This window comes from Cylas formicarius, unplaced genomic scaffold (assembly GCF_029955315.1).
Source record: "Cylas formicarius isolate icCylForm1 unplaced genomic scaffold, icCylForm1.1 PGA_scaffold_10__41_contigs__length_53128322, whole genome shotgun sequence".
Taxonomy (NCBI): Eukaryota; Metazoa; Arthropoda; class Insecta; order Coleoptera; family Brentidae; genus Cylas; species Cylas formicarius.
In genome coordinates, this window is record NW_026844214.1 from 26,648,801 (window position 1) to 26,664,331 (window position 15,531).

General features: G+C 33.7%; 2 protein-coding genes across 4 annotated transcripts in view; one reads left to right on the forward strand and one right to left on the reverse strand.

Annotated features, from left to right (window-relative positions):
* LOC132707988 (uncharacterized) overlaps window positions 1-13,725 on the reverse strand; it is a 511,366-nt gene extending 497,641 nt beyond the window's left edge. Inside the window, exon 1 of one of the 3 annotated variants that reach the window (XM_060680044.1) lies at window positions 13,343-13,725. In XM_060680044.1, the coding sequence (XP_060536027.1) occupies window positions 13,343-13,406 (64 nt within the window). In that variant the 5' untranslated portion in view covers window positions 13,407-13,725. The remainder of the gene's footprint in view (window positions 1-13,342) is intronic. The other 2 variants (XM_060680043.1, XM_060680046.1) reach the window with 2 other exon arrangements.
* LOC132696057 (uncharacterized) overlaps window positions 1-15,531 on the forward strand; it is a 109,359-nt gene that overhangs the window by 85,494 nt on the left and 8,334 nt on the right. The window contains exon 2 of the mRNA XM_060660652.1: window positions 14,739-14,951. Within this exon, the coding sequence (XP_060516635.1) occupies window positions 14,753-14,951 (199 nt within the window). The 5' untranslated portion in view covers window positions 14,739-14,752. The remainder of the gene's footprint in view (window positions 1-14,738; window positions 14,952-15,531) is intronic.

Here is a 15,531-nt window from a genome sequence, read left to right on the forward strand (position 1 = left end):
GGATAAAGCGAATTTAAATAACTCCGTTAACAAGCGAGGAAGGCCACTGACAACCTGGTAAGCTCGTTATACCAGTTACTATCTTGACTTTTTGTTCCCTATCACATGGTCTCTTCTGGGGCGGCATGATGTAACTGGGTACTTAGGGTGGTTCTGCTTCCTTTTAGGCCTTTTATTTCCGGGCATTATAAATGGCCCTATCAAGATAACAAGCATTAGTTTGTTCGGGCAACCAGCGACAGGCATTTTCTTTTGTCAATACCTCCAAGAAGGTCGCCCAAGGTGAAAGGTGAAGTTCGTGTCTCGACGACTTTTGAAACTGAGGAATATTCTAGACATTCATGCTGATTAAAATAGAGCAATAGCACTAAAATTTGGTATTTGTGAGTAATTTATACTGATTGATTTATTGATTTTGAGCTTTTGTGTATTACATGCCTGTTATGCGGCCGACTTATGCTTTAAATAACACCAAACTCGTACTTTTGTTTTTCCCCTTTTTTGAGACTTCGTAGACGCTTGCTGTTAACTTAAAGCCTAGACTTTTTTATAGTTGATACTCCTCCTTTCCCGTTTTGTGATAATCAGTTTTTCACTATTCGAGGAACTACGTCCGGTGAAAAACGAGTGGCGTCAAAATCTCTCTAATTTTGTTTACCTTTTACCCACCCCCTTCAGCAACTGGATAGCCAGGGCAGAAGTAGGACGTACCCCTCAATTTTAAACAACTTTCGAGTAGTGAATCATCGAGTACAATTAAAGTCTGACCACCCTTAATTTAATACTTCAAGTCTACCTCCCGTTATCTTTTAGTTTTTTTTGTTAGCGCTTCGAAGTGCCATATGATGCCATTTCGTTTCTGGCAGTGAAATAATTTACCAGTTTTACAACAAAGTAATTATACCAATTTGGAAATTTTCACTGTTGGAAACTATCGTTAGTTAATTGCGAGTTAGTAGCTGGATTTGATCGATCAAGATGAGAGTAAAAAATTCCGCTTATATTATTAAACACATTTTTTGAAGAATGTTTTAAATACTATTTACTAAACTTCTGGATTCCTTCGGCGTGGGTTGTTGTTGAATTGAACTTGCTGACGTTTCGTCCCCCATGCTTTTCGCTTCTTAAGAGAGAGTGGGATTAGTTGTCGCCAATTTTCAGACATTTTACTAGACTTGTCAACACTGTTTTGCCACCACTCTACCAGCGCTCGAGTATTTTAACCGCCATAAGATTTTCATAGTTGTCAAGTACATGCAACAAGATCATTTTTTCTCGGCGAAAATAAATTTCGTGATTTGAAAATTGTGTGCTATTTGTCAGTGCATCATTTTAAACAATCGTAAGTAACATTGGTACAAAGTTGATTATTTTGGGGCAAATTAACGCTATTAAAAAATGGCAAATTGCGACAACACGGAACATAACAACATATTTTTCACTTTTTCAGGTCACGGTTAGAAAGATCAGGTGATATTATGTTGAAGGCAGCCAAAGAGGTTTTCGTTAACGGGCGAAGTCGAAGCTTCGTCGTTCAGGACCACAACATGCCTATTCGTAACTTTCAACCATTTTGTACAAAAGTCACACTAGAAGAAATCCTTGAGCAGCAACCATGGACTGTAAATGTGTGATATGTTGGATATCGCTTAGTTTTTAATACAGCGTTAGAAAAGAAACCTTTGACTATGCTAAATACTTGGAGATTGAAAGTCCTGGAACAAAAACAAGATGACAGGGAGAAACTGGTTTACCCTATTTTTAAAAAGGTGGCCTACCCTTTCAATCGGAACCGCAAACGCACGAGTTTGGCAAGATGTTCAAGTTTTAATCGAACGAATGTTAACAGATTATTTTGCTATTTTGCGTTTAGTTCTAGACCGATTGAAACTAGAACCACAGGATATGTGGAACATGGATGAGACAGGTAAAACAGATTTTTTCAAATGTATTGAAAAATATTTGTGATACTTTTGTTTTTTAGGCCTCAAAACCTGACACAGTTGTTGCAAGAAAAGGCTTCAAGCAAATTGGAAGAGTTACATCACAAGAGCGGTGCAACTTGGTTACTACCGCGCAGCTGTGTCGGTTTTCTCAATAACGACCCTCCTGAACATTGAACATTTTTTAAAATGGTTACGTCACCCCAGTCAAAACGGGTTCTTTTAATTTCAAAAATGCGTAAACTACCCCCGCTCACCCCTATATTGTTAAGATTAAGATAAAACCAGATAAAGGAAATGCTATGATGGTCATGACACAAATGAATATCAGGAAAAGATTCGAGATACTCATAAAGCCGGATCCTATTGTCGACTTAAAAAACATCCTACGTCATCCAAAGAACGCAACCTTAAATTTTTATTAAGGCTTCTTCTCTACCAGAATCCGTGAAAAAGCCTGTCAACCCTCATAACTCTAAGATTCACAAACCAGGATTACCCCTTCGACTTATTGTCAGTACCATCATATTTTCTAGCAAAATATCTAGCTTCTATATTAAAACCCTTTACAGGGATAACTGTTTCGTACTTAATTCCTTTGATTTCATTGAACAATGAAAAAGCATTACATTAGATTCACAGGACATTCTGCTTAGTTTCGATGTAGAATCCATATTTACTAAAGTCCCTATTCCTGAAACTCTCAATATTATTTCAGATACAATATTAAAAACTGAGAATCTGGAACCAAACCTCCTCATCTTAATTGTCTGGAACATATTTTTCTTATAACAGTCAAATTTGGGAACAAACGTCGGGAACAGCTATGAGTTCTTCATTATCCCCAGTCATCGCGAATTTATTTATGAGAAAAATGCAATCGACACCTTCCATTTAAAACCAAAATTGATTTAGATGGAAGGTTTTGCTCCTTCCACCTCAAACAATACATAAGCAGGTACAGAGTAGAATGTGAGCCAGATTCAGCTAAGCTCTGAAGAAGTCAACAGTCAACGCAGGAGGATTTCAGAAGTTTTGTAAATAGTATTAGTGTAGCCTGTGGAGTTTTTTTTTTTTAAATTTTATATCATTTTGCAACAACCCATTAACTTAAAGGGAAATAAAAAAAAATAATAAAGATAATTTACTTACTTTTAATTGTCTTTGCTCAAAACTGCAAAAAATTCTTCTCTATTGATTTCAAAATCACTCATGTGTAATCTAAAGAAAACAACTTGATACTTTTCAGACATCCTTAGCCAATAACAAAACCTTCCAAAAGAAGAGAGAGTGTGAAACTAAAGATGCTTTGCCCATATGTATTTACTAATAAAATATTGGCTCAAATAAAAAAAATTATCCTTAACCTGCATAATAAGAAAAAATAAGCTATTATCATCAACCAATACAATAAGAAAAAATAAGTTATGTCATTGATAAATTTGTGTTGAGAAGTTTCTTTTAATGTCTCCTTTCTTTATTTTCAAATAACGATTTGCAAACGTATTCGTCATGGTTCTTTATTTTCAAATCTTGCTTCATCAGACATTCGAGCAGTGATACCGACAGTGACACCTCAAGTGCTTTGATAAGCTACCTTTTTTAGTTTATTGTGCAAAATAATAAGAATCCTAAACAGTGGCAACGTTGTAAGAATACTTACAAGATACTTAAGATTTTTAAGGATGTTGCAAATACGAATGTATATTGCATATATTCAAGATGTCACAAACATAGTTTTAATGTAATTAAATTTTTGTGAAGGTTTTATTAATATTTCCACATTCAAATACAATTCTCAAAAGATTTTATGACATTTTTTCTAAAATGTATTTTCATTTTACTGGCACATATACAGGTTGATACTACGATATCCACTGAATTAGAGAATAGTTGGATGGGAGCGGTTGGACGTTTTCGCTAAATTTAATAGACTGATGGTTGATGGTATTTTAACTTTTGTCAGCTCAAGTATAGTTAGTAGTAATGCATAGTAATTATAGCATGGTAGAAAAAGTATAGGATAGTGTATCAACTTCTTCAGGCACTCTTTTATTAAATACTTCTTAATGTCATGAATTTTTTTCAGTATGAGCGAGGTGAGTGTCAAATAAACGAGTAACCGAAACGGTTTGTCAATATGTTGCATATTATGCTTTTTTAATGCCAAATAAAACGAATACATTCACTGAGTAACGTGTGACCTAACTATCAGAACTGACAAACGTCAAAATTCGATCATTTGTGTAAATCTACGGAAAATTTTCGATTCTCGAAAGCAATTGAAATCACAATCATTTTTACTTTTTGTTGCCGACTTGCTTGAACCCACAATGCAAGAAACAGGGAAAAAGATTTTTTTTTTCAAAAAAGACGCAAAATTATGGAAAAATTGAAACAAGGAGATGTGCTTGTTACTTTTGGTCATAGAATAAAACATCTTGTAACGGCAAGACATATGTCATTTTGAGCAGAATCGGCTGCCGATTTTAAATATAAACCTTTTTTCTATTTAGATAATTGATATTGCCATTCTGGTTCCTTCAGACATCAAATTTTAAAATCAATCACTCTAGTTATGAATTTTTTTAGTATGAGCGGGAAGAGTGTCAAATAAACGAGTATCCCAAAAGGTTTGTCAATGTGTTGCATATTATCCTTTTTCTACTGCCAAATAAAACGAATATATTCACTGCGTAACGTGTGAACTATCAGAACTGACAATAGTCAAAATTCAATCGTTTGTGTAAATCTATTTGGCGCACGCTTAGAAAACATACTTCTAAAGTTTTAAAATCAATCACTCTACGATGTCATATATGCTCGTAAAAACGGCATCTCTTTCTACTTGCACTGAAATAAAGATAGTGTTATCCTATATGATTCTATGCTTTGTTATAAAGATTTTTTAATTCTCATAAGTTTCACTATTGGCATTACAAAGTATTCTATGTAACATTTTTGTTTGTGTTACGCTTTCCAACTTAAAACTCAACTTTCTATAACAGTCAGGTTGTTCCAAATACATTTACAATCAATTACTTTCGTCTTCTTTTGTGAAATCTTTGTTTTGCTAAACATCCCGTTCTAGTTACGAAAACCAAGTTTTTTAATGAAATCAAATTAAAATTAAAAAAAAACACTAAAATATATACCGGTTACCCCAATTACTCCAGGGAAGGAAAGTATTATGGGAATAAATGGTTTTAGAAATTTAACAAAAAATATATATTAAGTTAATAGACCAAAAGAAAATTCTGATAATTATTTTTAAGTTTTTGATATGGCCACCATTTTCAAAGAAAAGCTTAATGAATTTTAATGTACTGGGGGACCCGTTTATCTTATCCCGAAATCTACAGGAGTTACAAAAAAAATGTAAATACAAAAGTTGTTTCTATTAAAATGACCTTTTTTATTTTCCTAATCGTCACATATTTATATAAAGGGTGGTGAAACAAAGTTTCAATTTTTTAAATAGAACACCCTACATTTTATTGCATTGTTGGATAGTCCTTTCAAAGACAAATTCAAAGATATAAATGATTATGGATCTGTGATGCACCGTTCCGAACTTATTAACGATCATCTTAAGAATTCGGGTTATGTTTAAACCATCATTATTGGGTTGCCTATTAATTTATTAAACTTTTTTCAAGCAATGATCAAACTTTAAACATTTTCTTAAAATGCGCGGTGTTGCCACGTTTGATACTTTTCTCAATTTTCGATTTTCGAATAGCCACTTTCAATTATATAACAGTACGGGTCTCTGACTTCTGCTTGTCAATGTCAGGCATTGTGGCATTGCAGCTGACATTGCATCTACTTTAAGAACTAACCAAAATTTTTCAGAACGGTCCAATCGCTTTTATTACTAGAGTTTTTTGTTACAGAGCTTTTTTATTAATTCCTGACACTACGTCGAGGGCACTAAAGAGACACGCAATACTTTGTCCTCAAAAAAAAACAAATGAAAAACCTTAAACTTTATTTTTTTTAGCGGAGACTGTCCTCTGAATACACTTTATCATTGCGAATTTTGTCAGACTGGTCTTCATAAACACCATCTGTCCCTACATAAACCAATAGTGGTTAAAAAAAGTTTATTTTTTAGTACGGTTTCAATCTGCTATCCTAATTGATTCGTTCCGATAACGGATAATATTTTTGAGGGCGCGCGAGTTCCAAATGTTTATTATCGCCTCGATACTCGCCGCCTATTAGAATCCGATCGCATTATTTTGTCGATTATCCATTAATGGACAAATTAATTGGCGTAGTTGGAAATGAGCTTAAATCGTTCCGTGGCAATAACGTGTCCCTGTAGTTTTCGTGTTTGCGATTTGTCGGTCCGCGGCATATAAATTTAAGGCCGATTTTTTTTTTAACTAACGCGTTTAGGGCGGATTTTCGCGTATTTGCGGTATTTGCGGTGGGAAGAAAGCGTTCATTAATCGACAGGTAGGAATTTGGCCAGCTGGAAGAGCTTTTCTAGATGGGTCATCGTTAATTAGCAAAAAACAAACAATGTTTTTGGCGTATGAAGAAATATTCTATTACTGCTTTTGTATTTGATTTTAGTGCCTTTTTCGCTTAAAATATTCACTATTAGAGAAGTTGTAACATTGTAAAATCAGGCGGTCAACATGGCCTGACAATAAATATATTAAAAATAAAGGCGATGGCCACCAGCAGAAATCAAAACTACCAGTCAATATACGAATATACAGTACTCCAAAAGAAGAGGTGAGAAAGTTCAATTACTTCGAGTGCTGAATTACCCAATTCGAGCACGAATTGAAAACGCAAGATCCACGTTTGTCAAAGTGAAGACATTGCTAACAAATACTAGTCTAGATACTCGATGCCGTTTTGTGAAAACATATGTTTATTGTATTCTCTTATACGTCACGGACTCTTGGACAATGGGAAAGAGAATAATGCAACACGACTGGAAGCGTTCGACATGTGGGTCTTCCGCGGACTTTTGAAGATTGCATAGACGAAACAAATGACAAATGAGAATGTTACAAGAATGATAGGAATAACAATTTAGGTCATATATATAGGGGAGAAACATATAAACTTTTGAGACTGATCATGGAAGGAAAGATAGAAGGCCGGAGAGGTTCCGGAAGACGAAAATGTTCATGGCTTAAAACATAAGAGAGTGGACAAGAAGAGAAATTGTATAAACGACTAAGGCGGGAAAAACAGATAATTCTGGCTGTCCAAGAATGTAAGAAAAAAAATGTTCTGAGTTCTGGTATTGAACTGCCAGTAGATCCGAAGAATTAAGCCACCCCCACGTCCTGCAAGCCTCACAATAACATTCTCCCTTCAATACACTCACTCGGCATTTTTAAGGTTATAAGATATAAGGCATAAAATGAGGTTATAAAGAGTATGTTCCCAGCTTTTTTTTTATTTCTCTTTAACATTAATTTTTTTATAGATAGAAAATTAGGAATTATGATGGAAATTGCTAACTAATTGTATTAAACAGTAAAATGAAAAAAAAATATTAAACCTGATAAAAATATTACCAAACAAAATTTTGAAAAAACATTTTAGAAATATTATATTTTCGTCCGTTTTGAAATTTCATAGAATAGTGTTTTAAAAATCAATTTTGTACGAAAGTTGTAGAAACACCGTTTATTCAGGTTTTTTAATAGCAGACCCTGTATATTTATTTTCGAATTCCAGAAAAGAAACTAACCGAAGTTTATTCAAGTTTCCATATTTCTCGTACCGTCATTGAAATAAAAATTAATTTTCGTGATTCTTACGTAACATCAACATTAAACACCGTCATTTCGCACATAGACAGAATGAACTTCGTAACCCTCGTTTTTATTTAATTTTAGTCTCTTTTTTCAACTATATTGCTCGTTTTCGAAAGTCATTAATCCGAGCAATAATCCATTAACGAAGACAGAAGATTCCTTCTTTTCAAGATCCAAACCGACTCGACGAACAGGATAATAATATAAAAAGTCATACTTCATTAGAGTTTCATAAATAAAGCGGATACCGGAATTAAAGCGAAATAGTTGGAAAGAAACGAAAATTAAATGAAAATCAGGTTTTACAAAGTGCATTCTGCCTATGGGCCAAACTATCTTCGAAATGACGGTATGTGAAGAATTAATAAAATTAATTTTTATTTTAAAGACGGTAAGAGATAGGTCTAGGGAAACTTTAAACAAAATTGTGATAGTTTTTTCCTTAGAATTCGAAAACGACAGAATATACGGGCTGTATTATTAAAAAAACTCAATAAACCAACAAGGTTTATTGAACTTCCGTACAAGACTATCAAAAATCGTATACCTGGAAAGAATGCCCTTTCCAAATGGCTTGAAAATCCAGGAAATTATTTTTTATTTCGATAACGGTAAGGCATAGGCATAGAAAAAGCTGTTTCTTGAGTAGAATCTAAAAATTAAATGATGGAGCATAAATCTGTTCAACCGTTCGCCACATTCTTTTATTGCTCCATCCGGTATCCGTATCCAACGCTCACACAGGACCTTCGAATATAAACATGGCTCTCAGTGAAAAGAAAATTATCTTTTTATACTTCTTTTTCTAAAATACAGCGTGCGGGAAGCGTCACTTTACCACGCGAGTTTCTTGTTCCACGGATCCACTTCCACTTCGGACATTTCCGGGATATTACCACACGGGTTTTGGAGCAATCGGATGTTTTTGAAGATTTTAGCACACGGCTTGAATTTTAACGTTTGTCAATTCTGGCGGTCATGTCAGTGAAAGTATTCGTGTTGTTTTGCAACACGTTTGGTAATCATTTTAAGTAGCCCGTTTATTAAACAGCGCTCCGCTGCGGATTATTATATATGTAATATGCCAAGGAATTCAAAAATAGGTAGGTATACACGTTTAAAAATATAAATTACATTTAATGACATGACATTTTATTGACGTTTTTTAATTTGGCAAATTTATTTTATGCAGGATGGTAAAGTAAAATAAATATCGCATTTTCGTTTACAAAATTCATCCAGCAAGCAATTAAAATAACACTTTTTCTGCAATTTATCTGCACAAAAGTAATTATTCTTGAACTTAAACTTTTTTGTGAGGACTGCTTTTAATTAGTTTGTCAGTCATTCTAAAAATTATATACACAATCGGGTCTGTATTGTTGTATTGTAAAATAGGCCGGAAGAACAGTATAAATGGCACTGTAGGCAACTCAAGTTAAACTGCCAATTTAATAGGATAGGTTAGAAATACTAACACAACAAACATTTGTTTCAAACTGAGGTACAAACATTGCGAATATCATAAATTCAACCCGCAACAAATAGTTTAATCTATTACTAAGCAAAAAATTGAAACACAATATGTACAAATTACGAAAGAAAGTGATTTGCCATCAGTGCAACTACTTTTTCTTTCAGCACGCCAAAAGGATTTTGCTTTTAACACTAAGCATTTTAGAATTGACTATTTTCAAAAAAGATAGAAGTTCTACACGAATTATTCAACAAATCATAGTTTCATTATTTACATATTCTCCCAGTCCTATCTAATTTTTCCGATATAACGAACAGTACCATCTCTGATTAATTCAGAAACACTGTTATTCTATGTCCACAAACAAATTTTCTCACAAATTTTTATTTGCAACCAAACAATAAGTTAAACAATAATAAGCATGCACACAAGCATTGGCAAGGTAACGCTTTGTCTTAGCGGTGTCTCGCTGTTCGTCTGTTTTAACTTAATTCCTCCTTTAGAACTTAGAAGGTTAATTTAAGAAGAAGAAGAAGAATCTTCTTCTAGTGGCTGCGAGGCATATTGTCAGGTCACTAATGTTAACATATGGAAAATCATTATATCATTTACATTCCTATAAATTCAAACCCTTACTTCCAAGTCGCTACCGAAATTATTTCTTATAACGTTTTAACCCATTTAGCTATAATATGTTGGCTATGATAATTTCGTAGAAAAGGAATGGATCTTTTACGCATGTGTCACACTCACAACTTTAGTTAATTACAGAATGCGGACGTGGGTGCTGCGCCACGCCTTAACTCCTTTTTTGCCTGAAGATTTAGTAGGATTTTCACTTATTTTGAGAAAATACTGCTGTAAAAATGCCACATCCAAACATTGACGAACTATCACCATTTGTTTTTCAAGGTCTTATGGATCCAACGTCAGAATTTGCAATTAGAACTCCCACTGGTTGAAAACGAAATTTTAAATCTCGCGCATGCGCACGATGAATGGACCTTCCCTTACTATCGGTATAGGCAGGGCCTCTATATATGTCGCAGCTATACGTTTTAACCTATAACCTAACCTATACCTGAACTTTTTGTAAACAAAAAATGTAAAAATTAACTCTTGGTCAAATGTTAAATTGAACTTGAAATAGAGGAACGAGATTAAAAGCAAACGTTAAAACCAACACGATTGCTGGCGTCGTCGAAGTTGTGAGCCTGGGACGACAAACCGAAGCTACGTGTACGACTAGGAAAGAGCATCGTATGCAACGTCACAAATTAAACTCGCAACTGTTACGTTGCCACGACCAATGGGAATATTTAATTTGAAATCTAAATGCAATTAGTGCACTACCACCGAAATATTAAATATGCTTTTGTAATATTAGGGATTAATAATGGAGTCGGTCCGAATTGATACCCCTGCAATCTGTTATTTAAAATTTCGGAACTGCCTGTATTTGTGCGCGACTACATTGTTATGCAAAATCAGCTTTTATATCAAAAATTCCGGTACATAAATTGCAATATCGACAGCAGCTAAACGTAAGAAAAGCAGTGATTGAAATAAATAACTTATAATAGATCACACAAATTTTTTGCTGGATGAAAAAAGATCCTAACTCTACTATGTCTGGTTAGGGATCAGCAATGAAAAGAAGAACGTTATGTTTCTAGTCCGTGTGTTATATAACAAAGATAGAGATCTATTTAGCCTGGTTAAGTTGCATGATTAGTAATTTTACTTTATAAGCACCGAGCATAACGGGTCGTTTTGGTCGGACTCAAACAGGAGCCACATGTGGTTCTTGTGTGTGATAAACATGAATTTATCTTCATTTAGCATAAGAAAGTTTCTCGTTAATTTATTTAACACAAATTACCTAAAGAGTTCCATAAAATTAGTATTAGAGTTATAATTTCAGCATATACTAAACCAAAATGTCAGAAATATGACGGATGCAATTGTTGGCTGTCTTTACGTGCAACACAAATAAAGTAAAAATTATGAAAGATTACTATCACAAGTGTAATTATACATTTAGTATAAATTCTCTTATAGAGAAAACCATTTAGTTCTACTTTTAACTAACTTTTTAAAACTTTTTAAAAAATGCAGAAATTGATGTAATTTGTATATTGGATTTTATACTAGACTTCAACTGTTTCTAGTTTATAGATTACGGATTTTCCTTATACACGAGCGTGGGTGTATAAGTGGTAAAAACATTTTTCTAAAAAACCATTTAATCAAAACTCCCGAACACTAAAAAATATTGTGTACAGTGACTCACACCTTTGCATAATAAAAACTAACTGGTCTGAATGTCTCTTTATTTATTTGGCAAAAAAAATGTATTGAAATTAAGTTAGTAAAGAGCCTTCTAAAAAAGTGTGAATTCCTTTTTGTCTTAAATATGCCTTACTTAGTTAACACTAAAAAATATTAATGTCACAGCTTAAATGATGCAAAAAAATAATAACCGGGATCAAAATTTATCAGTTTGAAATTTACCAAGCCGGCGTGGGTTTTATTTATTACTGCAATTATTTTTTGTTTCGTTTGATATTCTAAGACACGTTTTCGTTCAGTAAAACGAATGATTTTAAAAATAGGTCGTCGGACTACAATTTCTGAGAGTCATTTAATTATTACTCATCACAGAAATGGATATAGCCAAAGATACATAGCCAAAATGGTAAATAAATGTCCGTCAACTGTTGAGCGTTACTGTAACGAAAATCGGGTCGAAAATAAATCAAGGTTAGCTCCAAATAAGATCTTCAATGAACGGGACGAAAGATCGATTGTAAGAGAGGTATCGAATTGTCCAAAAAAAAGTGCTCCAAAGATTTCTGTCGAGGTGGAAAGACAGTTTGGAAAAAGGTGTAATCCCGAAACAATTCGAAGAATCCTGCGAAAAAATAATTTAGATGGTCGAACAGCCAGAAATAAGCCTTTCATTAGCCGAACAAATAGACGCGTGAGATTGGCATTCGCTAGAGAACATATCGATAAAGATAGGAACTTCTCGAATTCAGTAATATTTGGCGAAGAGACCAAAATAAACTTGTTTGGATCCGATGGAAAAATATCAGTATGGAGAAAGCCTAAGGAAGAATTAAAATTGAAAAATTTAAAAACTACGTTAAAGCACGGTGGAGGTGGATTAATGTTATTAATGTATATCCCCTGCAGGAATAGGTAATATACATTTTATTGAAGGAAATATGAACCAATATGTGCATTTGGATATATTAAGACAGTATCTGGTTCATAGTGCCCAAAAATTAAATATGGGTAACAAATATCGGTTCTATGACAATGATGTTCATGGTTGATGGACAATGAGGTTGCTTTATAACTGCCCAAATGTTATTAAGACACCAGCTCAGTCACCAGACTTAAATGTAATTGAAAATTTGTGGTTGACATTAAAAAACAAAGTAAATAGTGATGAATGAATTAAATGAATTAAAAGTAAAAATTACTGAAGTATGGAACCCAATTTCCCCGGAGTATAATAGAAAATTAGTTGAATTAATACCCAGAAGACTACAAGCTGTTATTGATAATGAGGAGTATTTCAAATTATGCAGTTGTTTTTCTCCATTGATTTGGTTATATTTTGTTTTGCATTATTTAAGCTGTCACGTTAATATTGTCTATAATTTAATTAATTCTTTATTATTAACTAAGTAAGGCATATTTAAGACAAAAAGTAATTCACACTTTGTTAGAGGGCTCTTTACTAACTTAATTTCAATAAATTGTTTTTTTTTGTCAAATAAATAGACATTCAGACCAGTTAGTTTTTGTTATAGCGACTGCATCATTTAAGCTGTGAGTCACTGTACGTTAATTAAGGGTCAAAAAGTTAAATAACAATCTTTAACAAGAAAAATCCACCCAATTGAACATATTTTGCTCGAACACATCCTAACACATAATGTTAGATAGAAATACACCTACAACTTGCATCGTGTCTACCGCGCAAAGTGGTGAAATTAAAAATCCCATGGGTAACTTATTTAATCCTTCCGTGTTTGTTTACAGATTGTACTCGCGTAAACTGACAGTTTGCAAAGCTTTTCTCCTCCTTTTCATGATAAAAATTAAATATTAATTACCTTTCAACGCCGCACCGAAATCCGTCGATATGCAGTAAGTTATCACGATCAGTTTTATATGCATTTTAGTAACGAAATTTCGTACCGACAAAAATTCGGAGTACCAAAAACAATCAATGAAAATGCATAGTTGATTTTTGTATTATTACTGTGGCACTTGGAACACGTTTCTGTCGACGAATCGTTGAGAAGCGCCGCGTCCTATTCTGGCAAGAGCTAGAAATTTCACTGAATGTGGAAACACGAAAAAGCGGGCAATATATGTCCCGTGCGAAGCGTCCTGAAAGCATGCGCTGCGTGTTTCCATCGACATTTTACTATTCGGAAAATGAAACCACCATAATAACAGATACTTTATAGCCAGCTATTAAAACTTAACGGCAGTGAGATATAGAGTTTAGATAATCTGTAATAATGTCGCGTGGCCAAATTAAAAACTGTAATTTGATGGAAGTCCTGATTCGCAACGAACTTTTGAAAATGACTGTCTGCACACAAGTGCGAGAGTTGTGAGTTTCCTTTGCTTTGGACAGCAACATAACTAATATAAAATATTTCAATAAGTTGACCCCTTACGTCACACACTTGCGAGGCTTACGAGAAGTATCTATCCTATTTTATTTTATAGCTATTTCCTGGCCGCAATAAAATAAAATGAAGGCATTAAATTTCCTCGGTTTTATGGCACAAATTAAACATAATTCGTAAATATCTATATTTTTTTATTTATTAAGTTCTACGACAATTTTTGTATAGTGACATACAAAACAGGAAACTTACATAATTAACACAAAAATATTCACGGCAATTTGTTTCAGGGCAATGAGGATATGCAATGCCCGAGAGATCCTGGTCGAATTGCCTAGTTTTATGTGAATCAAAAGAAGAATTTGAATCTCAATATTATTTTTCCATAGTAACAGATATTCTCATCCACGTTAATTATTAATTATTAATAATTATTATTAATTATCACCAAAAGACCCGTAACGCAATGTAACACTAATTTATGCCCCTTTGCACAACAGTAGTATCATTTTGTAACGATAGATTGCGTGGTCCATGAATTATTTTGCGATCCGTGTCTCAAAATTTCTGCGCAGCCTCCTTGGCGCTCTCAGCTGTTCCCGAATTTCCAGCTGGGACCGTTTAAAATTAAATTCAAAGTCGGTTAAAGTGATACAAACGATAAGCACGTGCATGTTTTGTGAAGATCGATTATTGTTTTTTGTTCTGTATTTTCGGTTGGTAAGACAAAGCGTTTACACTTACTTATGGTGTTTATTAAATTCCTTTTGAATGTTCGTCCGAAAGTTCTAGAATTATTTGTTGTTTGTTATTTGAAAATAATTTTTTATGGTGACCCAACTCTTTTTCAAGATATGTAATTTTTCAGTTTTATGCTAAAATATGCCCCGAAAACCGGCAATTGCCGAACTACAAGAGGCCGAAGTGGCGTCTCCTCTGAGAAGATCGACTAGGAATGCTTCTGCATCCCACACTGAATCTTCTGAAACTCCTGCCAAAATCACTAGGAGTAGGCGGATTTCAGCAGCACAAGAAAATGAAGACAAAGTGGATTCTAAGCCAGCAAGCAGGACCAGACAAGGTATATTAATTTGAGATATGTTGAAAATTTTACGCATTGATTAAATGAGAAATAATTTGTATTACTCATTTTTGAAATTTGATTGCCTAAATGGGGTGGTAAAAATGAAATGAAATAGCTTCTAATTGGAACAATTTTAGTCTAGTTCTAACTAGACAAAAGTGTGTATGGCTTGTTATAGTTTATGTACTTCGAAAAATTTTATTCATTTTTTTAAGAACCTACCATACCAATGCCTGTGGTTTTATTTTATATTCGTAGCAGTAAAGTACACATATTATTAAAGTATTATTTATTAATTATAATGTATAACAACTAAAACATTACTACTCATTTCTGGCGTGCTCCGAAATCGTGTTCTTATGTTTTCTTGTCGGATGTGACGTCGTTGGGGGCAACGTCACTTCATGGGAAGCGCCATCTATTACTTGGTCACTAAACTAATACGAATGGTCTAAAGAACCCTGTATGACACACCTGAAGGAAACATATGCAAGGTAATAAATATAATCAACAATGCATTTGACAAAATAAATTTGTGATTTAGGCAAAACAAACTAATAATAATTAACAGTAAAAC